A 26,263-nucleotide genomic window follows, 5' to 3' on the forward strand; every position below is an offset into this window, starting at 1 on the left:
CATCCATCGGTTTGTTAGTAGGCCTACACTGTAACGTTGACTTTGTGCCGCTAGGGGGCGGCATTGTTTACTATTCGCTTGTGCAAAATGTAATAAGAAATCTTACCATTAGTTGCTGACGTCTCCATGCTCTCTGCCCATGAATGTCACAAAATTCTGACTTTCCCACCTTTAGATCGCTCATGTGCTCAAACTGGAACAATGATATTTCCCACAGCGCCTGAAGGCAGCATGGCTATGTGCCATCATGCTGCTGCTGGACTGCCACCTGCTGACCAAACATCCATCAGTGTGAGGCATTCGCTCATGTGCTGTTTTCACACTGAAGATTTGGGTTTTGTTGGTTGTGTTATCTTCAACAGTCAGGACTTATGCAAACAACTAAAATATGAGCACCCAAGTGATAGCATCAGCCCCCAAGTTAATAAAACCCACAACCGAAAAGCTTTTATTGTATGATGTTATATTTGATTTAATTGTTTGGTTATTCATTTTAATAATGTACATATATATATAACAAATGTAAACAAACCGTCTATGGCTTTCAAGTATGTATCCCCCAGGGGAATCCCATTTTCCCTAACCAATCACAAGATACAGCCTCGATTGCAGCGTCTACAGTATCTAGTCTATGGCGACCGGGTCCATGTGTACGTCCGTCATTCATTTTTTGGTTTAATTTTAAAAATACAAAATAACAATGGTGTTTCCATCAAAAATCAAAAACTGCCCGAACGTCCCCGGCTAGAGTTCGCAACGGGCTTGGAAGAGAGTGAGATGGAATAAATCAATCTAGCTTCTGTAAATACATAATTTTTATTTTATTTTCGTGCTCACCCCGAGCCCATTAGCATAAATTGTCAGCCTGAGCCCATCGGGCTTGGGGTGAAACGGAAGACTCCCCGGACCCCGGTCGCCATTGTTATTACTCCTCGGCACACTTAGCATTAGTTCCTTGTGCTGATTGGATTTTCATCAGTCTCCCTCGGCGCTGATTGGCTAGTTTGTTCAAACGAGGAAATAGCTGTTGCATATCATGCTGCCAGACCAGAAGCAAACAAAAACAATCAAATACTGAGGCATGACAGGTCAAAGATCGTTTACTACAAGTTTACAAACTGTAATCACAGTAACATATTTTCATACAATTCATTCATCAAATAAAGAAGCAACTGAATGTCTGGTGAAATTAGCATTCTGCTAATATGGAGGTAAAACAAGAGGAATCAAAAACACATTCTCCTCCACTCACTGACTGTTGTGTTGTAAAGGCACACAGGTGACATGAAGACCTCTATCTCAAAATGAGAAATCCAACATCTGGAAACTGTGACGCCTGCTCTACACATTACACCTTATGTTCTGTTCAAAGATTAGTATCAATTAGGGCAGGAAGCAACGGGGCTTATGGGAAATGTAGTCTTAATGTGGAGAAACACCAGCACTAACAATACTACTGCTGTGAGATACAGCAGAGGTGACCAATCATCTCGGTCTTGTCGGTTTATGACAAGGAAACATAATTGGTAACATAATTACCGGTAATGATTGGAATTTGGAAACCCTCATTAGTGTTTTGCTTGCAGCTGTGTTTATTCTCTGCCTTTTCGACACAAAATGGCCCCCGTGAAAAGGGTCTATAGCACGCGGAGTTGCAGCTCTGGGAAAAACCCATCTCACATGAGCTGTGCAATGACCCCGAGATGCCGACAAACCCCTCAATCTGAAGGTGTCCTGTTCTGGATAACAGGGAGAAAGGTGTGTGTGTGTGTGTGTGTGTGTTAGAAGTAGCTCTGCAGCGGCTCTCCCAGAATGTTCTCCATCTCCTGAATGACCTTCTGCACCTGCTGCTCCACCTCCTCACACTCATCTGTAAAACACACACATGCACACACACACGCACACACACACACACACACACACACACACACACACACACACACACACACACACACACACACACACATGAGACAGCCTGCCTGCAGCAAGAAACAGTTCTTCATCTTTACAGCTGGTCCATTCCAACCTGATCACATCCTGTTTGGCTCTACAGATCAGTCTGGACTTCCAGCTGCACACATTGATGGGGGGGGGGGGGGGGGGGGGGGGGGGACTTGCCTGGCTGGTGAATAATTTTTTTAAATTTCGGACATTGCCTACATGTAAACAGATTCTTTCTTCCTGGTTTGTTACAAGTCCCCAGGGACAACTCTGGCCTGTGAAGCAATTTTAGCGTTGTGGCCAAGCTCAGTATTGCAAGTCACATGGCGCTGGGGCCCAGGAAGCCTTTTCCCCCCCTTACACATACAGTACACGGGGAAAGAAGCAGCTATAAAACTCTGGGGAAAGTTTTGTGGGTGTCACTCAAAGTAAAAAACGACTCTGAATTATTCACTTATAAATTGTTCGGTCCATTTTTCTTTAGAAGCCACCAAGAGCCGTTTCGTGGAGCTCCCGCTCTCGACTCTTTTCTCTGTGGCTCTGGCCATTAGACTGTGTTCATGTGGGATAGGCGGGGCCAAGGAAAACACCTGCGCTGGGTGAGCAACTTACGTTCAAATGAATGGGCTGCCATCTTTCAATACTATACGGTGGTTCTCTTTAGACATCCATGATCTAAACAGGTGAACAGTGTGGATTCTATAAGAAAGCTGGAGGATTTGACAGGAAGTGACTCACCCTCCATCAGCTCGGCCAGGAAGGGGATGGTCTCCGGCAGCAGCACCATGTAGTTCTCCCTCAGCTTCCCCGCCAGCTCCATCAGCATCAGCAGGGAGGAGAAACGCACCTGCACCAGTCAACAGGTTCATATGGAAGTTACATAATGCACACGGTTTCCCTCATTTTTAAAGTATAAACACGGTGGTTTGAATATGATAATCGTTAAAGGGATACGCCAACATTTTGAGAGTTTCTAAAACAAGAATGTAGATACCTTTATCTTCACTGTCCGTGCAGTACAATGTGAGGTACAGCCCTCACTGCTAATAAGCTTAGCACTACAATGGCAGTCTGGTACCGCATTCACCACGCAATGAAATAATAATCCAAAGTTACGGGAAACGGTCATTTTCAAAGTAAATCCATAGCCAGAACTAACAAAGAGCCTTCCCTCTAACCAAAGTTACTTCCTTGTTTGCCTGAGGCGCATGCGCTGTGTGCAGTCATCAGTGCAGCGCTTGGGCGTCAGGCAAAGGAGGAAGTAACTTTGGTTACAGAGGGAATCCTCTTTGTTTAGTTCTTGCTATGGATTTACTTCGCGGCCAAACTGATGCCTTTTCACAGATGAAAGAACGTCATTTATGTTTGTGTTTGGATGGGAAACAGGTGTGTGTGTGTGTGTGTAAGGGTGTGTGTGTGTGTGAGTGTACCTGGGGTGAGGAGTGTCTGGTCTTGAGCAGGATCTGGTAGTTGAGGCTCTTCCACAGCGTGTCGTCTGCCATGGCGACGGCCAGCTGGGCCACGCAGGGAACCAGGTGCTGTGTCACGCGCTGCCGGGACGCCACCTCGCCGCCCAGACTGTTCTCCAGCTTTGCGAGAGGAAAACAAACGAAATGTACTTTGTATTTTTGGCAAGGAAGCATGTTGCTTTACTTTGCAAAGCAGGATCAACTTACCTCAGCATTGTACATGTCAAATGACCTTTGCATGACTTTACATAAACCGTTTCTAAACATGCAGTGAACTCCTGATCCTAACCACACCTTAGTCGAATGGGCTGCATGTTTAGAACCAATTCTCCATTGTGGGCGCACATATCCACCCCAGGTCCTAGTCCAAGATCCAGCTTATGCTCCGGTGCCGTGGAGGGGGCAGGCGGGTGGGGGCGTTGATGACGTGCTAAGCGAGCCACATACAAACCATTAAATGTGCCCGTGCTATTTAATAATTTCATGAACGGACGTAGTTACGTGGCTGGATTATTTGGAAGAGAGCCAAATTGGTGAGTAAAGTAGCCTAAATTGTTGAATCGTTTCTTTTCTTTCATCTGCCAGTTTGAAAATTGAACAACGAGATGATACTGCTGATTATACAGAGGTGGCCTACATAAAATGTATTACCAGACGCCACTCTTCAATTCGGCAGATATATAATCCACAGAGAGGTTACTGTAAGTGAATAAAATGTCAATTATTTCTGGATGTGAGTCGCCTGTTATCCCGCTGTCTTCCTCCGTTAAAACGGCATGTTTTGAACTGAGTTTTGGTTACAGATTAGCTTAGTCGATCTCTGAGAACATTGGAATAAAGATCGACTATAGAGCTATAAGAGTAGAATACTAGAGGAATAAATGCATTCAAAACATTTATTGAGATCCAGAGCAGAGAATTGTAGCCTATATTCTGTTCCTTTCATACGCTCTCCTCTCCAGCAGGCAGCAGCACTGTGCCACAAACCACGCAGAGCTTCTCCTCATGTTTAGAAACAGATGTGGTTTAGTGGTTTATTGGGTCATGTCTAGCAGGGGAAATGTGGGGGACAGCCGGACCTGATTCTACACTTATAATCCAGAGTTCATGTTAAGAAGCGGCTATAGAATAACTACTAATGCTGCCTACACACTAGAGGATTTTCAAATCTTAACCGATTTTAAAAACATGAGAGACCACAGACATGAGGACAATTTCATCAGATTTTAACATTAAAATCGCCTGAACACACACACTAGACGATTCGGCCAGACTGCGAGACCACACACCAGCCGTTTGAAGTACCGACTCACAGCGATTCCAGCAACTAGACTGTAGGCTGTTTATATCCCACAGAACCGCAATTTTTTCCCACAGACAACGGCGGATGGCTCTCCAAACATGCGCCGAGCGGCGGGTCCGCTACAAGCGGGCGGACACCCTCGCAAAATAAGCTAAAACAACGTCCTGTCTGAGAGCTCATATTGCAGCATGTCCGCTCCCTTGGGGCGGGCCGCTCCGCTCGGCGCATGTTTGGAGAGCCCTCCGCCGCTGTCCACCCTGTTTTAAGCTGCTGTGAGGATGCTGGGGAGAGAGGAGCTACATGGCTCTGCTGTTGCCATGGCTGTTGCTCGTTTGTTGTGAGCGCTGCATTAACATCCGGGTATGACGCGTCGACGGGTCCCGGTCTGCTCGCTCTCATTGGCTATTGCGGGTTCCGTCGGGAGACAGCCATCATAAATATCAAACATGTTTGATATGCCCGATTCGAGATCGGGCAGGCTCCGATTCAATCAATAATTTATTGACACCAGACACTTGACAATTATTTTGACAAAAAATCGGTTGAGACTAGCCTCGAATCGGGCCACGCCCCCCCGAGGGGAATCGGGCATTAAATCGGGCATTTTATCCTCTAGTGTGTGGGAGGCATAAGTCACTTCCATGACCTGAAAATGTTCTTCCTTCCTAGTTTGTTAATGCTGTTTTTTCCTAAAGGGAAAGCCAGTCAGCTTTCCGCTGTATCTGGGAGGAAAAAAACATCTTATTACATAATAAATGTGTGAAACAATTTTTTTTTTTTTCCTGACATTCCCCCGACTTCCCCAGAGAATTCCTGAAATCTCGCGACTCTCCTTGTCTGGAATCTCCCATCTCGTCCGGGACTCAACCCCCTTTAATGTCCAGATGTTTGGGAAAGTAACACAGTAGTGACTCTACCAGCCGTGTCCTAGGCAGCTGTGCTCACCTGGTCCACCAGCGGGGGCAGCAGTGCGTCGGCGCGCTCGCGGCTCAGGAAGCGCTGTGTGTCGTACAGGAAGATCTTGTGCAGACAGTCCAGGACGGACTGCAGCAGCATGCAGCTCTTTTCCACACCCAGCTCCTCAGACCCAAACACACCCTCGTCTGGAGAGAGGAGAGGAGAAGAGAGAGAGAGAGAGAAGAGAGGATAAAATAAATCGGCCATTTTGGAGGCCCCTCCAAAAAAGGGCACTCTAGCTGCATGAAAATGATATCGTGTGTAGAATTCTAACAGTTTAGTCTCAAATGTGGAGATTTTAACCAGAATCCTTCAGCAACACACCTCAAAAGCCATATACATTGGTTTAAAGCTGAAAGAAATGTGTTTTAGGGTTTAGTTACACTTGAAGTCATTTTATGTCCTAAAATTCTGTTTATTGGATTTAAGACTTTTGAAGGACCCGCGGAAACCCTGTCGAACTAGTGTTAATTTCATCAGGCGAAAACTATAACTAAAAATATTGAACTAGAACAACAACACCGCGGATATATGCCGCCGCCAACAAGTCAGCAGGCGACATCCATGTCTGTCCAGAGTTTGACATTTGAGCCAAATGTGAAGAAATTCCGTCAAGATATTGCGTTAATGAGCTTGAAAATGGCATTCGTGAGGTCACCTTTGACCACCAAAATGTAATCAGTTCATTCTTGAGTCCAAGTGGACGTTTGAACAAAATTCGAAGAAATTCCCTCAAGGCGTTCCTGAGATATCGCATTAACGAGCTACAGAATGGCGTTCCTGAGGTCACATTGACATTGAACTTTGACAAGCAAAATCTAATCAGTTCATTCTTGAGTCGAAGTGGACATTTGAGGCAAATTCAAAGAAATTCCTTCAAGGCGTTCCTGAGATATCACGTTAATGTGCATGAAACGGGAGGTCATGAGATCACAGTGACCTTGAACTTTGACCACCAAAGTCTAATCAGTTCATTCTTGAGTCGAAGTGGATGTTTTAGGCAAATTTGATGAGATTCCGTCAAAGTGTTCCTGAGATATCACATTAACGAACATGAAACAAGCGGTCGTGAGGTCACAGTGACCTTGACCTTTGACCACCACATCTAATCAGTTCATCCTTGAGTCTAGGTGGATATTTGAAGCAAATTTGATGAAATTCCGTCAAGGCGTTCCTCAGATATCGCGTTAACGAACATCGGACGGACAACCCGAAACCATAATGCCTCCTAGCTATTGCTGGCGGAGGCATAAAAATAGCCAACAAAATGAACACTATGTGGAACCTGTGTTTGAGGCGTTGGTCTGTCTCAGCAGGTCAGAGAAGGGTTTGACCAGGTTTCCTGCGAACAGGACGAACAGGCCTTTGAGGCGCTCGGCAAGGCGCTCGGCAAGCCGGTAAAACGTCAGCAGACGGTCCTTCCCCTCTGTCTCTGTCTTGCACCAGTCAAACAGCTGCAGCACAGAGGGCACATATAGAGACTTTTAACTTGACAACATCAACATTGTAAATTGGCCCTAGCTTACTTCCTGTTGCAGTGTTTGCTAAATACAATAGCTGACAGTAAAATAAGCTAGGTTTCAAATTAAGCAATAAGCCCCAAGAGGCCGTGGTTTACAGTGATTTTACAACAGCTAACGCCACAACGCGTGCTGTGGACACCTACAGCCTCACACAACACGTGCTGTGGACACCTACAGCCTCACACAACACGTGCTGTGGACACCTACAGCCTCACAGAACACGTGCTGTGGACACCTACAGCCTCACACAACACGTGCTGTGGACACCTACAGCCTCACACAACACGTGCTGTGGACACCTACAGCCTCACAGAACACGTGCTGTGGACACCTACAGCCTCACACAACACGTGCTGTGGACACCTACAGCCTCACACAACACGTGCTGTGGACACCTACAGCCTCACACAACGCGTGCTGTGGACACCTACAGCCTCACACAACGCGTGCTGTGGACACCTACAGCCTCACACAATTTCCCTGAAAAGTAAACCATCTATAACAGAGTCCAAACTAGGGATGGGCATCGAATTTCGAATTTTCGAATAATCGTTGTTATTATCAAGGTCGACTTTTATTATTAACTCATTCAGTGCCAGCCACTTTTGGAGAACGGATGCTCCCAGTGCCAGAGTTTTCAGAGCGTTTTCAGTGATTTCTCGAGGCCCACAGAATATTGTGTGATATTACTATGTAAACACCGAACACGCACAAGAACGAGCTGGCTCTATTGTATCATCAGCAAAAAAAAGTTTATTGATACCATTTTCCGTTCTTTAGTTATGAGCCGGAGAAGATAGGTTGTTTTCAGCGTTTTCAGGCTTTTCAAATTATTAGCTGAGATAATCCGCCTTTTGTGAAATGCAGCATTTCAAGCACATTCACTGAGTCTGAAGATAATATTTTCTGATGTAGTGACGTAGTTGTTGTGTGATGCCCTGCGTGCACCACCCCCCTCCCCCCCTCCCCCCGTAAACTCCTCCCCACACTGCACACAGCCTCACGCAACCATTATATTTTCGGAGTGCTGCGTTTGTGTGCTGCTGTCGGCTCTCAGCGTCACAGCAGGGAAGAGCCAACCCGGATTGCTGAATGGTTTGGCGTCAGGGGCTGCTTTCCTGTCTGCTAATCGGGTGGAGAAACTATACAGACAGACAGACAGACAGACAGGGACAGAGGGGCTCAGTTGTGAGCGCGGATTGACTCCTGTTCGGAGCCAGCTCCCGCGACAGAGCAAATGGCTCTGGGAGCATGCATCGGGTTGTCTTTGATCCACGGCTTTTAGGCTGTTTCTCGGACCTGTCTCTAATCTGGACTGCACCGAGCAAGCACTGTCGCCACCTAATGAGTCCGTAAAATAGGTTATACACCTCCAATAGCTACTATAGTTGTACAGGAGCTGCGGAAGGCTTTGATCGACGTCCCACCGTCAAAAAACGCATTGGACGTCGAAGGACGTCCGTGGCATTCTACGTCACTATTTAATTGGACGTCGAAGGACGTCCATGGCATTCAATGAGTTAAAATTCGAAATTCGAAAAAAAAAATGTTTTTTTTTTTTTTGAGTGAAATGTTGCATTGTCTCCCCTGATTCTAAGTATAGTCAAATCGCTTGGTTTGAGCAAGTAAAACAATTTTTATAAGCATTTTAAGCAAGGTTTATGGAAAAATGAATGGCGGATGAAATCCCATGAAGAGGGAGAGGGGGTGACTTTGGCACCCCTTTGGCACTCAGACCTGAGCCTACTAAATATTTAATGAACCACTCATGATTGTCAAAACTGTTTTTTATTTTCGAAAATGTCAATGTCATGTAACATGTTCTTTACTTCAGTGGTGCAATGCTTGTTTGAGCTAAAAATCCACAGCAGAAGCTTTTTATATTAATTAATAAAGCCGTAGACTTAGAATCAGGGGAGACAATGCAACATTTCACTCACAAAAAAATAATAAAAAATAAATAAAAATAAATACATTTTTAATTTTTTTTTACATTTTTATTTTTATTTTCGAATTTCGAATTAAATTCGAATTTGGCCAGCGAATTTCGAATAGTGTTTTTGCTAGAAATGCCCATCCCTAGTCCAAACCACACAACTAAACACACAGTCACTTGAAATACAACACAGAAAAAGAGAATATGTAATGTAACTGAACTGATAAAACAGTAGAAAAATATAAATCAGGAAAAAAGGGATAAATCCATTAAATTGACAAATCCCTTTAAGGAAAAATCCCTTGATTATATTACTGGATGTTTTTATTACATTTATTCGTCATGATTGTTAGTCTTAATATTCTGAAATGTTTCAATGTTGCTCAAATGTCTGATTATTCAATGTGAAACAGATAATTGATCACAGATTATGGTGATGGATAATGATGTTTTGGGTTGGCAGATGTTCCTCACCTTGAAGAAGAGCGGTCTGAACGTGACCTCAGACAGTTTCATCACCATGCTCAGCAGACAGTCAATCACATGACCTTCAATCTGCTGTGTCTTCTCCAGATCTCCCTGTTAGGAAGAGGAAAGATGGTGTCAGACAGACAGACAGGCAGACAGGCAGACAGGCAGGCAGACAGGCAGGCAGGCAGACAGACAGGCAGGCAGGCAGGCAGGCAGACAGACAGGCAGGCAGACAGGCAGGCAGGCAGGCAGGCAGGCAGACAGACAGGCAGGCAGGCAGACAGGCAGGCAGGCAGGCAGGCAGGCAGACAGACAGACAGGCAGGCAGGCAGACAGACAGGCAGGCAGGCAGGCAGACAGACAGGTAGGCAGACAGACAGGCAGCCAGCCAGCTAGACATGCAGGCAGACAGACAGGCAGGCAGACAGGCAGGCAGGCAGGCAGACAGACAGGCAGGCAGGCAGACAGGCAGGCAGGCAGGCAGGCAGACAGGCAGGAGGCAGACAGACAGACAGGCAGGCAGACAGACAGACAGGCAGCCAGCCAGGCAGACAGACAGACATGCAGGCAGGCAGGCAGGCAGACAGACAGGCAGCCAGCCAGCCAGACAGACATGCAGGCAGGCAGGCAGGCAGACAGACAGACAGACAGGTACCTGGCAGTGCTGGGCTCTAAAGTCCAGGGCGGTGAGGAAGAAGGAGGTGAGCTCTGATTGGTGGCAGTTGAGCTGGTCCTTCTCCATGTGAGCGATGTGTTCCTTCAGGATGGCCAGCAGGGGGCCGAGGTGACTCTGAGCGAAACACACAGTTTACAGTCAGTGACACGCTGCTGTCACACTAATCACACACCAGCCATGACTTTACCGTCACACTGATCTAACACACACACACACACACACACACACACACACACACACACACACACACACACACACGACTTTATGGTGACTTGGGACTTGACTCTGACTTGTGCTTTGATGACTTTGAAAAGGTTTCTAAAGGTTTCTTGAGATCTTGTGTTTGTGTAAATAACTTGGATTGAAAGTGATGAGATTTGTTCCAGATGCGAGGGCATGTTTTCTGATGTGCAATGTTCATAAACTGCAAGATGATTTGGATATTGACAATTATTATTAACGGAGTGTGCATTGACATATTCTTCGTATATATAACTACACTTACATACATATATAGTGTGTGTGTGTGTGTGTATAGGGCCAGTGCACATTAATCAACATATCAGCATTATACATCAATGTAAATTTGCTGGAAGTGCACACGTGACTTGCTGTTCTCTACAGTACATTTAGACTTGAGACTTGATGTTAATGACATGGACTTGACTCAGACCTTCTTTGGTAATCTACATTCAGACTAAGCAAAAGTGGACAGAGGGACCTACCTGCTTGTCGGTGACCATGCTGCTGTAGCACCTGGACAGGGTGGGCAGTAGGACCCTGGGGGGCAGCTTGGTGGCCAGGGTGCTCCTCAGGGAGGCGAGGCGGACCGCCAGCTGGGGTGGACAGGATGGGGAAGACTCTGCCAGCTGGGTCAGCCGGCACACCTGGAGGCAGTGGTCGTGTTAACCCAATAATATGGTCAAAGGTAAATGGCGTGTATTTATATAGCGCTTTTATCCAAAACGCTTTACAATCACTAGGTACATTCACACAGACATTCACACACCAATGGCAGCAAGCTACCAAGCAGGGTAGCAATCTGGGTCTGACGACTAATATGAATTATTATTAATATGACTCTGGGACAGACGGCCGGTATTTCAGGGTTTCCACTGTAGAGCGGACGTCCCGCCCCTTCTGTCATTGTATACAGTCCGACAACGTCACATATGCAGCTATTTATTACTATTAATTAGACAAAATGTTATCTGGACATACAATCCATCAGCTCCACCTCCATTCTGTTATCTGGACATACAATCCATCAGCTCCACCTCCATTCTCGCATCAACTGGACTGTAAACAATAACCATGATGACACTTCGACATGCAGACTGGAGGAGGTGGGGATTGAACCACCGACCTCTTTTATCCAAAGCGATTAGTGGATGACCCGCTCTACCTCCTGAGCTACAGCCGCCCCAGTATTCTCTGTCTTTTAACTTGTTTTTTTTAAACAATGACAGAAAAATCTGAAGGCTGTCTGTCATTTTAACACAGAAAAGAATACAAATGACAGAAAGTCTAATGTAATCTCTGCCTGGAGGAGCAGATTACAGGTCAGTCTGCTGAAATACACACAATGTGTCAACACAACATACAAGATTTAATAAGAATGTTGTGGTGCTGACCTGTGCTTCAGGCTGTCATAACATGCCCTGGTTGTGGTGCTGACCTGTGCTTCAGGCTGTCATGTATAACATGCCCTGGTTGTGGTGCTGACCTGTGCTTCAGGGTGTCATATATAACATGCCCTGGTTGTGGTGCTGACCTGTGCTTCAGGCTGTCATGTATAACATGCCCTGGTTGTGGTGCTGACCTGTGCTTCAGGCTGTCATAACATGCCCTGGTTGTGGTGCTGACCTGTGCTTCAGGCTGTCATGTATAACATGCCCTGGTTGTGGTGCTGACCTGTGCTTCAGGCTGTCATATATAACATGCCCTGGTTGTGGTGCTGACCTGTGCTTCAGGGTGTCATATATAACATGCCCTGGTTGTGGTGCTGACCTGTGCTTCAGGCTGTCATGTATAACATGCCCTGGTTGTGGTGCTGACCTGTGCTTCAGGCTGTCATGTATAACATGCCCTGGTTGTGGTGCTGACCTGTGCTTCAGGCTGTCATAACATGCCCTGGTTGTGGTGCTGACCTGTGCTTCAGGGTGTCATATATAACATGCCCTGGTTGTGGTGCTGACCTGTGCTTCAGGCTGTCATATATAACATGCCCTGGTTGTGGTGCTGACCTGTGCTTCAGGCTGTCATGTATAACATGCCCTGGTTGTGGTGCTGACCTGTGCTTCAGGCTGTCATAACATGCCCTGGTTGTGGTGCTGACCTGTGCTTCAGGCTGTCATGTATAACATGCCCTGGTTGTGGTGCTGACCTGTGCTTCAGGCTGTCATATATAACATGCCCTGGTTGTGGTGCTGACCTGTGCTTCAGGGTGTCATATATAACATGCCCTGGTTGTGGTGCTGACCTGTGCTTCAGGGTGTCATATATAACATGCCCTGGTTGTGGTGCTGACCTGTGCTTCAGGCTGTCATGTATAACATGCCCTGGTTGTGGTGCTGACCTGTGCTTCAGGCTGTCATGTATAACATGCCCTGGTTGTGGTGCTGACCTGTGCTTCAGGCTGTCATAACATGCCCTGGTTGTGGTGCTGACCTGTGCTTCAGGCTGTCATATATAACATGCCCTGGTTGTGGTGCTGACCTGTGCTTCAGGCTGTCATATATAACATGCCCTGGTTGTGGTGCTGACCTGTGCTTCAGGGTGTCATGTATAACATGCCCTGGTTGTGGTGCTGACCTGTGCTTCAGGCTGTCATATATAACATGCCCTGGTTGTGGTGCTGACCTGTGCTTCAGGCTGTCATATATAACATGCCCTGGTTGTGGTGCTGACCTGTGCTTCAGGGTGTCATATATAACATGCCCTGGTTGTGGTGCTGACCTGCTTAAGTTCAGGCTGTCATATCTAACATGCCCTGGTTGTGGTGCTGACCTGTGCGGTGGTGTCGTGCAGGTAGGGGCTGATGAAGTGCGGCAGCGTGTCGGCGACGCGCTGCAGCGCGGTCACGGCGCTCAGCACGTAGATCTCATTGGTCAGCTTCCTGTCTGACAGGGTGAGCAGCACCGCCGGCATCAGCCTGCAGGGGGAGACAGGAGACAGGCAGTCAACAAGCTGCACAAGCCACACTCTCATCCTTAAAATCGAGCTGAATTGGCATTTCAGGGCAGGGGGGAGGGGGTTACCGTGGTAGCTGTGGGATGGCGAGGGCCCGGAGCGTGCTGACCGCCTGGCCGATGCAGAGCAGAGCGCTGCCCGTCACGTTCCTGTCCTCCTGCGGAGACGCCACCATCTCCACCGCTCGCTCCAGCATGGGCACGAAGGCCGCGGGGTGGGCAGGGCCTAAGCTGCGGCACAGCAGCTTCAGGCTGTACAGCGCCGTCTGCCGGTTGATGGCCTGCTCCTGCTCCTCCTCCTCCTCGCCGGCGACCCTTGACCCCTGACCTCTACCCACAATGCTCAGGAGGTCGCCGGTCAGCTGCAGAAGCACGGTGACCTGAGGAGAGAGAAGAGGAGATAGAACCGTAACAACTCAAAGTGGAGAGACCCGTTTAGCCATATCAAATTGGGAGGCGGGCCTCGCCAGGGGAACTCCAAGCAGTTTCAGGGGAGGCTCAGTGAACGGAAGTGAAAAATATTACATTAGTTATTAAATTAGTTATGAAGGAGATCACATAGAATAGCCTAAATGTGTGTGATTTGATTTCTAAGTCTGCTCATAGAATTCAGCATAGCACAGGAATGGATGGACGCAGAGAGACGTGGATGGTCTAATTTTTTAAGTTCTGTTATGGAGCATTCACTCATTTGTAATAAAAACCACTTTATGCACATTTATTTCTTCCCAAATCTTACATAATGGGCCTTTAAGGAGATAGTTCAGAGATACAGTAGTTTTGGGGAATTTGACAGTTTTTCCCACTTTCCCAGAGTCAGAAACAAATAATGGTGGTGAATGGAGAAAGACATTTTTTTTTATCCCGTTTGAATTGTGCCGTGAAGTACACATGTGAGGTTTGTCAATTTAAAAGATAACTTTAAAAATCAATAAAGTCGCAGTTTGCCTATACATCTACTTTTCACCACATCAAGTGAGAAGGTCATTCTGCCATTGGCTAATATACAATCGGACTTCTCTGCAGCCATAGACTGTAGTAAACGGGTGAGTTAGACCCGCCCCCCTGTTCCACATGGCGTGTGTGTTTGTACCTGTTGCTCCTCCCACGTGGTGGTCCTGTGCTGCAGCTTGTTGTTGAGCAGCTCCATGGCCTTCCTCCTGACTGATGCCAGCTGGTTCCCCATCAGCCCTCGCATCACCATGATGAACGTATCCGTCGGCAGCAAGGCGTTCACCTTGGAGACGGAAGACAAAGGTCAAAACGGGAGAGTTTGGATTTTGTGAATCTGGCAAATAAGTAAATATTGTATATTCACGCTATGCAGTCACCTGTTATCGTACTGCTACATGTATTACTATTAGAATGATTAGTAGAGTTCTCAACGGTCCTAAAAAATCTAACGCGACCCAACCCCCAACCGAGCTCAACTCGCCCGAGACCAACTCAGCCCGACCCAAAAAAAACCCAATTACACCTAGGACATTATAAAAAGTGTGCAATTAATGTCGGCGCAGCTCAAATACAATGGGAACGGTGTGCATTTGTTACTGCCATAAATGTTTTTCAGCATCATACTACAGTATGTTGTTATGGACGGTATGCTGCTTATTCCGTTTCGGGCTCTCTCTCCTGCATCTCCGCTGCTGCGTAATTACGAGCCGCGCTGACTGATGCCGCTCTCTTGTGGAATAGTGGAATTTCGTTCCACCAGCACACATTTTCTTTATCAGCTTTTTGTGTGTGTGTGTGTGTGTGTGTGTGTGTGTCACCTTGTCTAGAACATCGTATGCTTTGGTCAGCAGCGCTCTCCAGAACTTGGCTGTAGGTTGGTCAGAGTTCTCCTCCACACAGCGAGCCACGCTGTGGATGAACCTCAGGTTCTCCTCCAGCAGGCTAACACAACACATTACACACATTAACAACACAGCACACACATTAACAACATATTGCAGCAGTTACATCACACGTATATTAAAACTTTAAAGCCCCTGGCAAGGCAATTTCATAATCTTCTTGTAAATATGTAATTTGTGGTATGCGGTGCATATAAAAACTGTATAAAAAATATGAACTTTCAATTATACTCTGATAAAAAAACCGCACCGCGGTCGCTCACAAGTCAGCAGTCGACATCCATGTCTGTCCAGACTTTGACGTTTGAGCCAAATGTGAAGAAATTCTGTCAAGGCGTTACCGAGATATCACGTTAACGAGCTTGAAAATGGCGTTTGTGAGGTCACAGTGACCTTGACCTTTGACCACCAAAATGTAATCGGTTCATTCTTGAGTCCAAATGGACGTTTGAGCCAAATGTGAAGAAATTCCGTCAAGGCGTTCCTGAGATATCGCGTTAACGAACATCGGACGGACGGACAACCCAAAACCATAATGCCTCTGGCTTGGCTATCGCCGGCAGAGGCATAAAACATTTAAATCCATGTCCGCTGAGTGTCCATGGACACTGAGTACACAGAGGATAGATAGAACATGATGTAACCACACCCCCACAGTCCTGAAAATTTGCTGTTTTATAATATAGTTGTGAACTTTTTTTATTTTTACTCATATTCAGGTAATAGGTAAGGTAATAGGTTTTCTCATGAGGGTGGCTGGCATCTCCCTTAGGGATAAGGTGAGCAGCTCAGTCATCCATGAGGGACTTGGAGTAGAGACGCTGCTCCTTTGCATAGAAAGGCGCTAGTTGAGGTGGTTCGGGCATCTGGTAAGGATGCCACCTGGGCGCCTCCCTAGGGAGGTGTTCCAGGTACGTCCAGCTGGGAGGAGACACAGGGCAGACCGAGGTCTAGGTGGAGAGATGATATCTCCATGCTGGCCTGGGAACACCTCGAGATCACCCAGTCAGAGCTGACTAATGTGGCCAGGGAAAGGGAAGTTTGGGGTCCCCTGCTGGAACTGCTACCTCCATGACCCGATCCCAGATAAGCAGTTGAAGATGGACGGTTGGATATTTGGGTGGGTAATTCATGTGATGGTCAGCTGTGATAGCCTATAAAAATTGATATTTGAGGCTGGGTTGCCAGAGGATTTAAGCCCTTTTCCGATTTGCTTATGTGAAGAAAAGTTCACCTTTGCTGTAGGTGCTGGAGAGACTCATTCACAACATCACCGCTGTCTGCAACCTGAAACAGCAGCAGAGCACAGCCTCACATATACACATTTCTATTATGATCAGTGTGGCTGAGTTACTACTAAAGGAGACATTAAGTGTTGATTAAATAAATTACCACACTATTCAAGACCGGGAAATGATCAAATTAAGTTGTAATACTTTTCCAGACTTTCCAGACCTGGAATAGAGTGACATTAGTCGAGTCGCTCACAGTGGGACGTGTGAACATTGACCTGGGTGGCGTACCTTTCCAATGAAGCTGGAGGAGGCCAGCAGCTGGGCCATGAAGGAGACGGAGAGGAACTTGAAGTGTCTCAGCTCCTTGCTGCTGTGAGCCTCCAGGCTGAAGATCAACTCCTCCACCTTCTCCTCCTCCTCCTCCCCCTTCCTCCTGCGGCCAGCGGGGCGCTTCCCCGGAGCTGCAGCATCACGGAGAGGAGAGGAACATCCATAAGGAAATAACAACGGAGAATTTAGGTATGTTTCAACCTGGACCCTATTTTCATCATTTATTTGATGTATAACTAAGTAATGTGAACAGAAATCTTTGGAATTGATCGCTTCAGCTGGCAGCTGCTTTTCCCACATGCCACTACAGTAACTGCACTAGACTATTTTGTTTCCCGTTTACTTCACGGGTGGCCACACTTTTTTTTTTTTTACCTTGCGAGCTTCTTTTAAAATGGCCAGCTCAACATGATCTACCAACCACCCCCCCCCAAAGAAAATCCACCCCACACACACGCACGCGTGAAATCAATGTTTTACTGACTTTTAAACATACGTGGGTTGTTGTCATTGTTGTAGTCGTTTGATGTCTTGTTGTTTTCTGTTTTGTTTGTTTGTTTCAATTTTGTTTTATCTTTGTTTTTTTCTGTTCTTGTCTTGGATTTTAAATACACTATTTTGTATTGTATTTGTATTATGATGTAATGTTTACTTGTGTGGACCCCAGGAAGAGTAGTCGCTACCTTGGTAGTGGCTAATGGGGATAAAAATAAACGAAAGAAAATGCTGAACACGTTGACCGGCATCGGAAACTAGCAAAGATTTGCTCTTGCACTGGGCGTAAGATATGGCCCTTGACTTGTGACCAAAGAGAAATGACTTGTGAGCATTTCTGCCTCACCCTGGTCTGTGTCATCTCTGCCTCTCCCTGGTCTGTCTCACCCTGATCTGCCTCCCCCTGCTCTGTGTCGTGTGCCTCACCCTGGTCTGTGTCGTGTGCCTCACCCTGCTCTGTGTCATGTGCCTCACCCTGGTCTGTGTCGTGTGCCTCACCCTGCTCTGTGTCATGTGGCAGTTGCAGCAGATACTGCAGGATCCTGATGAGTGAGGTGACCTGATCCCCCACTGAGAACTGACAGCAGAGAGAGATCCAGAAGTCCACGTCTCTCTCCAGAGCTGCATCCTGCAAATACACACACACACACACACACACACACACACACATTAGGACCGTATGATACTGATGAAAACCTGAGTGTACTTCACAGTGGTCAAACAGAGCCCATCGCTGGGTAAAGCAGGGTTTCTGTATACTGTAGCAGAAGAGATAACATTTATGGGGACTCTTAACACGTTCACTGCCAATGACGAGTTGAGTCTTCAAAAAAAATCCAACGGTTGACTGCCAATGACGAGTCAAGTCGTCAAAAAAAAAATAAAAAAAAATTTGACGGTGGGACGTGGATCAACGCCCCCCACGTCTCCTATAAAAATATTGGAGCCACCGAACGTGTACAACCCATTCCACCGACCCACTAAGTGGCGACAGTGCTCTCCAGACTAGAAAAAGCCGAGCCAAAACTGCAGGGGAACGCGCGAGGAAACCATTATCATACTGTAAAATGGATTGGCGAAAACGCTTTCGCACATTATCGCGCTGGGAGCTGGTGGTGGGGGATTGCAAATTTGCATAATAGATTATGCGTGCAACACACTTTGAAACACCCGCAGAAAGCCCACAATCGCACGCAGCTTCATTGCAGCTGAGCTCACAACCGAAACGACTCATGCAGACTCGCCCAAAGAGCAGCCGCCAGCAGCCAGGCAGCACAGACAGGCAGAGCCTCGCTTGTGACAAACGCTGCAAAGCCACCAGAGACACACCCACGGAGGGAGGAGTTTGAAGGAGAGGGGGGTTTCCTGCTGCTATGGAGGAAATTACTGTTCAAAACTATTGTTTAGATGTCTGACGTCTTACGCCAAAAATAAATGGTTAAAGTGACTGTTCTATCGAATTTCACAAAAAGCCATTTATCTCAGAATAAATTTTCAGACGCTGAAACCATGCTGTATTCTACTGCTAATGCCTACATAACTACTAACTCTACAAACTAACTCTTTTAGACAGAGAAAGCACACATTCTATTAGTTCTTTTGAGATCATTTGTGTTCACAAAATCTTAGCAGAAAAGAATCCTCGGCTCTTGAAAGATGAGCCAGAATCCTCAAAAAAAAACCTTGGCAGAACCTACCTACAGTATTGAAAAAACGGCTGGCAGTGAATGTGTTAAAAAATATTTTTCACAAAAAATAAAAATATTGGTTTGAGTAGAAATTGGCCTTTTATTATAAAAAATAAGTTACCTATACTATAAGTTATCTAATATGAAGCAGTATGTTTCACTCTATATTCAATAGAATTGACGAATGGAATTGACCTATACTACCGCTACACTAGCTGTCTATAGCCGCTCTCAGACATGCCTTGGAATTCAGGAGTTATCTAGAGTAGAGGGCATCCGGATGGCAGTGTATGTATGAACACAATTTGGTGAGCTATGCGCGCTCCCGCGACCCTCCTACTATCCGGAGGTAAGACAACCTCGAGCCCTACTATCAGGGGTGGATTGTCCTCCCCCCCCTCCAGAGCTCCGTGAAGTAGCCAGCTCAGTGAGTGCATGAGGCGGGGGAGAGAGACAGAAAGCCAGCGTGACAGATTATTATTATACCGATATTATACCGACCGATAGTCGATGTGAATGAGCGAGCAAAACAAACATCATGCCGTTTCAGTTTTTCCAAATGAAGCTCGAACCTGCTCCGTGTGTGTCAGCCAACAGGCTACATGTTGCTGGATTGAAAGGCTCATGGCTTTGATCTTATTTCATTTCTGCATAGCTTCGCACAGCACACACATTTAATGAGCATTTTTGGACGTGAGGGTCGACCTGCTTCCCAGTATTGGACATCGCTAGGTAGGGTATCTGGATCTGGTTGCGTTCATGCCTTTGATTTAACGTTTACACAGCATTTGTGAAGATTCACGTGCAGAACCGCAAATTCCAAGTAGCGTCAAGTCAGGCAGTATAAAACGGAAACTTCCGGGTATAACCTTCGCAATAATGGCAATTAAATGAAGTAAATGCATGTGTAATGTTTTTTTGTGTGTGTTATCCGAAAGATACAGAACAGAGATAAACTGGAAGAATATCTGCATTCTGCTCCCTTTGAAAAGTCAATTTTAACCCGTAGTGAGTCGACAGTTCTGATTTCTTGTTACTAAGCAATACAACATTGATTTTATTTTGAAGGTAAAAACGTCTAGCTTCCTGTATTCTGTATAATTCTAGTAGGATTGACGCATTTTAGGACTGAACATAGCAAAGACCTGTTTTATTTTTAGCGCTCGAGACTCGAGGAAATCGATGCATCTGGGCGTGAGTTGTAGTGTTGTTTAATTAATTACTAACGTTATGCGCAAACGATTATATGCCGTGAACGTTAGGAAGTTATCGCCCATTATGTATTTTTAGCAACTTGTTTTCAGACTCTGCATGTCGTGATAGTTTGTTGAATGTCAATGCGATTCACTTAAGGCTATGCTCAGACAGTGAAGTGCAGCTGTGTGGTCAGTTTTCACAACTCGCCATTGTGTGGTCATGACCAAATTCCCCCCACCCCCGCCCCCTCTCTACTTTACACCCGGAGGTGCTCCACATGTATGAAAGCAACATGCCTCATGTCTGAAAGGGGACACTTCACGTATCCCCCGGGTCAGGCTCAAGGCAAGCAACCCTGACCTGATCCGGAGTTCATGTCTGAAAGTGGCTTATGACAAGCCCCTAACGTGAATTGATTACGGTAGTTGTCTTTACATCAATAAGTTGATACCCATTTCAGAGGTTTTTCCATTCTGCCAAGATTCAAGATTCAATCTGGGGAAAACACTGAATATAAATGTGATATTTATTCAACCCTACTAGATGCCAGCAAGCCACTACTATATACAGCAGGGGCACCCAATAAACCACGACTAAATACATACAGCAGGGGTGCCCAATACGCCAATCGTAGATTGTAAAGGCCGTGCTGGTAGATCGCCTTCCCATTCATAAAAATCCATTTAAAAGAGCAAGAGAGACGTGAGGCGCGCTAGTGGACAGGTGGACCCTCCAATGTAGGATGTGTGTGTCCGCGTGACAAGTAACTGCAAGTCTGCAACTGTCAGTGGACGCGAAACACGGAGAGTATCAGTTCCGAGAGGACGCACACACGGGACAGCTGTGGACACCACGGATGAGTATAGTTCTGTTTTACTAGTTTCTGCAGTCGCTTGGACGAGAGGACATGTGAAGAGAGAGGGAGACATGTGAAGAGAGAGGGAGAGAGATGTGAAGAGAGAGGGAGACATGTGAAAAGAGAGGGAGAGAGAGAGAAGCAAACTAAATGCAGATCTCAAAAGCAGGTAAACCACTGTGTGATTAGTAAAAAGTCCCACAGCTGGAGTATAATCAGAATATAACTTTATGTCGTGGCATTTCTGGGTTTTCATTTGCATGTGGTTGTTCAGCTGTGGTTCGCTCTGCATAGTGTCCACTCCACACACACACGTACAGCCTGTCTTGTGCACACACATCAGACAGCTTTGTTTTGGCATGAAAGCGGGAAACCAAAAGACTATAAATCAGAATCAGAAGAACTTTAAAGATGCTATGCAGGAATATCAACGTCAGTCTTCAAAAACCCCAATCAGTCCGATGCTAAAGAGAAAGCGGTGCCTTGCCTTCTCGCTGACGCTCTGCGTGGCGTGCTGCTTGAACAGGAGCAGCATTAGGACCCAGAGGAAGCGGGCGGGGCCCAGCGTGCTCAGCAGCTGGGTGAGGATGGGCAGGCGGCGGTGCTCCGGCACGTGAGGCAGCGCATCGGTGAACACGTGCATGATCCTGGTCACCACGGCGTCCACGTGAGCCGAGGACCTGCCCGCACCGGGGTCACGAGCCTGGGAGGGGTAGAGGGAGAGAGAGACGGAGAGAAAAGAGGGGGGTGACAGAGGGATAGAGGGGAGAGAAAGGCAAAGAGAAAGAGGTGAAGAGATGAAACAGTGAGTTGATAGGCCTTTTTCATAGCGGCCATTTTGTGTCGAAAAGGCAGGGTAAACACAGGTGCAACCAAAACGTTAATGACGAGGGTTTCCAACTTCCATGATTGGAAGTTGGAAACCCTCATTAATGTTTTGCTTAGTTTATAGTAGACTCAATTAACAGACCTGTCAGAGGACCTCTCTTACTATGCTGTTTTTCTCACAAAACGCGCGCAGCAGTTTCCCCATTTTTTAGCGTGCTGCATCTGTGGCGAGTCGTGGGCTACAGGTGAGGATATCCCCTCTGTTCTGTCAGTCTCTCCTCAAAACAATACACAAATGATGTCTTATTCCCTAAGTGTTCAGACCTCCTTTCCTAGCAGAAAGCCATATTTCTGTCTGAACACACTTCGAAACCGCTTTCGGTGTTATTTGTGGGCCTTCCTAACGGCGATATTGCGGGATCCCTGTGTAAAAGGGGCTACAGAGACCTGTGTCGACCGGGGAGCAGGGGGAGGGGCCCAGATCTCGTGCACCTACTGACATCCTGTCCACATCCCGTGCCAGAACGGACGGACGGATGGATGGGCACATATGTCACTTATAGAAGTGGCTGCACTGCTTAAAAAGGAGAGAGGTGAAACAGAAACTGCTAACTTTACCGCAATCTGACGGGTTTCATGGTGTTCCTCTTACCTGGATCAGGGCAGGTACGACCGTTTGGACGGTCTTGTCGATGACCTGGAAGCTGTAGGCGTCATCCAGCCGCATGATGCTGGCTCCCATGAAGGTGAAGATGGGCATGATGTTGTGCAGGACTTTCTCCTGAAGGAGAGGAGACACAGGTTAGGTTCAGGTTCTCCTGAAGGAGAGGAGAGACAGGTTAGGTTCAGGTTCTCCTGAAGGAGAGGAGACACAGGTTAGGTTCAGGTTCTCCTGAAGGAGAGGAGACACAGGTTAGGTTCAGGTTCTCCTGAAGGAGAGGAGACACAGGTTAGGTTCAGGTTCTCCTGAAGGAGAGGAGACACGGGTTAGGTTCAGGGTCTCCTGAAGGAGAGGAGACACAGGTTAGGTTCAGGTTTTCCTGAAGGAGAGGAGACACAGGTTAGGTTCAGGTTCTCCTGAAGGAGAGGAGACACAGGTTAGGTTCAGGTTCTCCTGAAGGAGAGGAGACACAGGTTAGGTTCACGTTAGTTCCCTTGATTTTTGTCATTTTCGTCTTTGGTTTTGAGGTGAGATGATCATAACTTTGTTTTTAATTGACTGCAAATAGGGCTGGGCAATATAGCGATATTATAACGAGATCGTGATATGAGATTAGATACCGCCTTAGATTTTGGATATCGTAATATGGCACAAGTGTTGTCTTAAAGGCTGCATTACAGTAAGGGATGTCATTTTCTGAACTTACCAGACTATTCTATTATTTGCCTTTACCCATTTAGTCATTATATCCACATTACTCGTGATTATTTATCAAAAATCTCATTGTGTAAATATTTTGTGAAAGCCAATAGACAGGGAAGGAAACCCTGTCTTTGTATTATATTTTGATCAGTCTTCTTTTAATAAAAGTGCTTGTGACATCTCAAATGTGGCTTTGACTTATTGTATCAGTGAACATTTAGACCACTTCATACAAAATACCAAGATATGTATCGCCATTCAACCTAAAAATACAGATATAATTTTTTATCCATATTGCCCAGTTCAGTAACTTGCAAAATAGTCTTTAACCAACATGAAAAAGAATCGTGATAAGATCGTGGATCGGGATCCTGCCTGGGGAAAAAAATAAAAAATATAGTATTTTTTATTTTTGCCATATCGCACACCCTTAACTGCAAATGAATTAAATGTAACAAAAAACGGTTTTACTTCATACTAAACCACTCACAGGGAAGATGCCCGCCACAGCTCCCAGCAGCAGCAGGGCATGATGGTGGGTCTGGGGCATCTCCGAAACTCTGACGCACTGTACCACCAGCTCCACGTTGAACTTATCTTCATCCAGGATGTCTGGGAAATCAACAAAATCCCATCAGTGCTCAGACTAAGGGGCGATGATGTTACAAATCTCTCCTTTTGTTGTTGCTCCTCCAACATGGCTCAGCTCCTCGCTCCACCCACCTGCAGCGAGCGGTCCCCCGTCAGGAGACAGCTTCTGGCAGACGTTGAGCAGGCAGCTGAGCAGGAGCTGCTTGGTGTACTCCATGTTCCCCTGCTCGGCTGCACCGGGCTCCAGGCTCCTGACGCAGAGACGCCACAGCAGTTAGGTCAGAATCAAGCAGCAACGCTTTTGCTCTCTATAGCTAACTTCCCCGTTCATGACAACTGTTTTATATAACTCCGCCGTTTATACAGTCTACTCTATGGCTACAAAGAAGTCAGATTGTATAGAAGGCAATGGGAAAATGACCCGACGTTTGAGGCAAATTTGATGAAATTCCGTCAAGGCGTTCCTCAGATATTGAGTTAACGAACATCGGACGGACGTACGGACAACCCGAGTCCATAATGCCTCCGGCCTGGCTATCGCCGGGGGGGGCATAAAAATACTTTCCTAATGAGTTTATGGCCTCACTTGCTAGTTTCAAGTCTTCTTCAATATAGCATGATGTTCATTTTTATTATTATGGTCCTAATCAGAGTAAAATAGACAATAAAACAGACTATGTTTTGGGGAGTGATTGACAGGCCGTTTGTCCAGTGATCAGGTACATCTAACTCGTCAACTCGACAGCCAAAGTGCCAAACTCGAGACTTCAAAACAGGAGTCCACAAACCAATGGGCGATGTCATGTTGGCTACGCCCATATTTACAGTCTATCTATGGTCACAACAGACATGCTTTGGTTTCTCCTGAATGGAAGACACATGGTCAAGGTGTTGGATACCTGGCGAGCAGGGAGAACAGAGCTGGCACCAACAGCTGGGCTCTCTTCAGCTTCTTCTTGTGCTGCAGCAGCTCCAGGATCAGTGTGACCCTCTGCCACGGCACAGCGCCCTCCTCTGGCCACGCCTCCCCGCTCTCCTGAGCTTTCCTAATGAAGGGACAGATTGGTGATAGAAATCAATCCTATAACAAGAATGTTATAAGTCTGTGTGTGTGTGTGTGTGTGTGTGTGTGTGAGTGAGTGAGTGAGCAGAAATTGTGTTCGGCCGCAGCTATGCCATTTTACGTGCGATCGCGCTGAATCTTTCCAGGGTATATGCACGAATCCTGAAGTTAAATACCTTTTAAGACCGTTTCAATATATTTTAAGACCTCAACGCCACTTGTGTCACTGAAGCGGCAGATGTTGGAACAGACTGTAAACTGAGTCTAACCTCTGTAAGTAAAGGAGTCTTTGGCTTTCAGAGAGAAGCAGTAGATGTTGGAACAGACTGTAAACTGAGTCTCACCTCTGTAAGTAAAGGAGTCTTTGGCCTCCAGAGAGAATCAGCAGATGTTGGAACAGACTGTAAACTGAGTCTAACCTCTGTCAGTAAAGGAGTCTTTGGCCTCCAGAGAGAATCAGCAGATGTTGGAACAGACTGTAAACTGAGTCTAACCTCTGTCAGTAAAGGAGTCTTTGGCCTCCAGAGAGAAGCAGCAGATGTTGGAACAGTCTGTAAACTGAGTCTAACCTCTGTCAGTAAAGGAGTCTTTGGCCTTCAGAGAGAATCAGCAGATGTTGGAACAGACTGTAAACTGAGTCTAACCTCTGTAAGTAAAGGAGTCTTTGGCCTTCAGAGAGAATCAGCAGATGTTGGAACAGACTGTAAACTGAGTCTAACCTCTGTAAGTAAAGGAGTCTTTGGCCTTCAGAGAGAAGCAGCAGATGTTGGAACAGACTGTAAACTGAGTCTAACCTCTGTAAGTAAAGGAGTCTTTGGCCTTCAGAGAGAATCAGCAGATGTTGGAACAGACTGTAAACTGAGTCTAACCTCTGTAAGTAAAGGAGTCTTTGGCCTTCAGAGAGAATCAGCAGATGTTGGAACAGACTGTAAACTGAGTCTAACCTCTGTCAGTAAAGGAGTCTTTGGCTTTCAGAGAGAATTAGCAGATGTTGGAACAGACTGTAAACTGAGTCTAACCTCTGTAAGTAAAGGAGTCTTTGGCTTTCAGAGAGAAGCAGTAGATGTTGGAACAGACTGTAAACTGAGTCTCACCTCTGTAAGTAAAGGAGTCTTTGGCTTTCAGAGAGAAGCAGCAGATGTTGGAACAGACTGTAAACTGAGTCTAACCTCTGTCAGTAAAGGAGTCTTTGGCTTTCAGAGAGAAGCGGCAGATGTTGGAACAGACTGTAAACTGAGTCTAACCTCTGTCAGTAAAGGAGTCTTTGGCTTTCAGAGAGAAGCAGTAGATGTTG

At 46.3% G+C, this 26,263-nt stretch overlaps 1 protein-coding gene across 1 annotated transcript in view; it reads right to left on the reverse strand.

Moving 5' to 3' along the window:
• Positions 1-1,082: 1,082 nt before the first annotated feature.
• The window catches only part of heatr1 (HEAT repeat containing 1), a 63,117-nt gene continuing 37,936 nt past the window's right edge, over positions 1,083-26,263 (reverse strand). Inside the window, exons 26-45 of the mRNA XM_083636328.1 lie at positions 24,806-24,952; positions 24,039-24,157; positions 23,806-23,927; positions 22,605-22,733; positions 21,612-21,827; positions 17,882-18,011; positions 16,847-17,019; positions 16,558-16,610; positions 15,240-15,363; positions 14,561-14,704; positions 13,537-13,847; positions 13,286-13,430; positions 11,002-11,163; positions 10,256-10,390; positions 9,604-9,708; positions 6,956-7,124; positions 5,659-5,816; positions 3,372-3,530; positions 2,680-2,788; positions 1,083-1,870 (exon numbers count right to left, since the gene is read on the reverse strand). Of these exons, the coding sequence (XP_083492454.1) occupies positions 1,782-1,870; positions 2,680-2,788; positions 3,372-3,530; positions 5,659-5,816; positions 6,956-7,124; positions 9,604-9,708; positions 10,256-10,390; positions 11,002-11,163; positions 13,286-13,430; positions 13,537-13,847; positions 14,561-14,704; positions 15,240-15,363; positions 16,558-16,610; positions 16,847-17,019; positions 17,882-18,011; positions 21,612-21,827; positions 22,605-22,733; positions 23,806-23,927; positions 24,039-24,157; positions 24,806-24,952 (2,899 nt within the window). The 3' untranslated portion in view covers positions 1,083-1,781. The remainder of the gene's footprint in view (positions 1,871-2,679; positions 2,789-3,371; positions 3,531-5,658; positions 5,817-6,955; positions 7,125-9,603; positions 9,709-10,255; positions 10,391-11,001; positions 11,164-13,285; positions 13,431-13,536; positions 13,848-14,560; positions 14,705-15,239; positions 15,364-16,557; positions 16,611-16,846; positions 17,020-17,881; positions 18,012-21,611; positions 21,828-22,604; positions 22,734-23,805; positions 23,928-24,038; positions 24,158-24,805; positions 24,953-26,263) is intronic.

The sequence above is a fragment of the Poromitra crassiceps genome (genome assembly GCF_964638095.1).
Source record: "Poromitra crassiceps genome assembly, chromosome: 4".
Lineage (NCBI taxonomy): Eukaryota > Metazoa > Chordata > Actinopteri > Beryciformes > Melamphaidae > Poromitra > Poromitra crassiceps.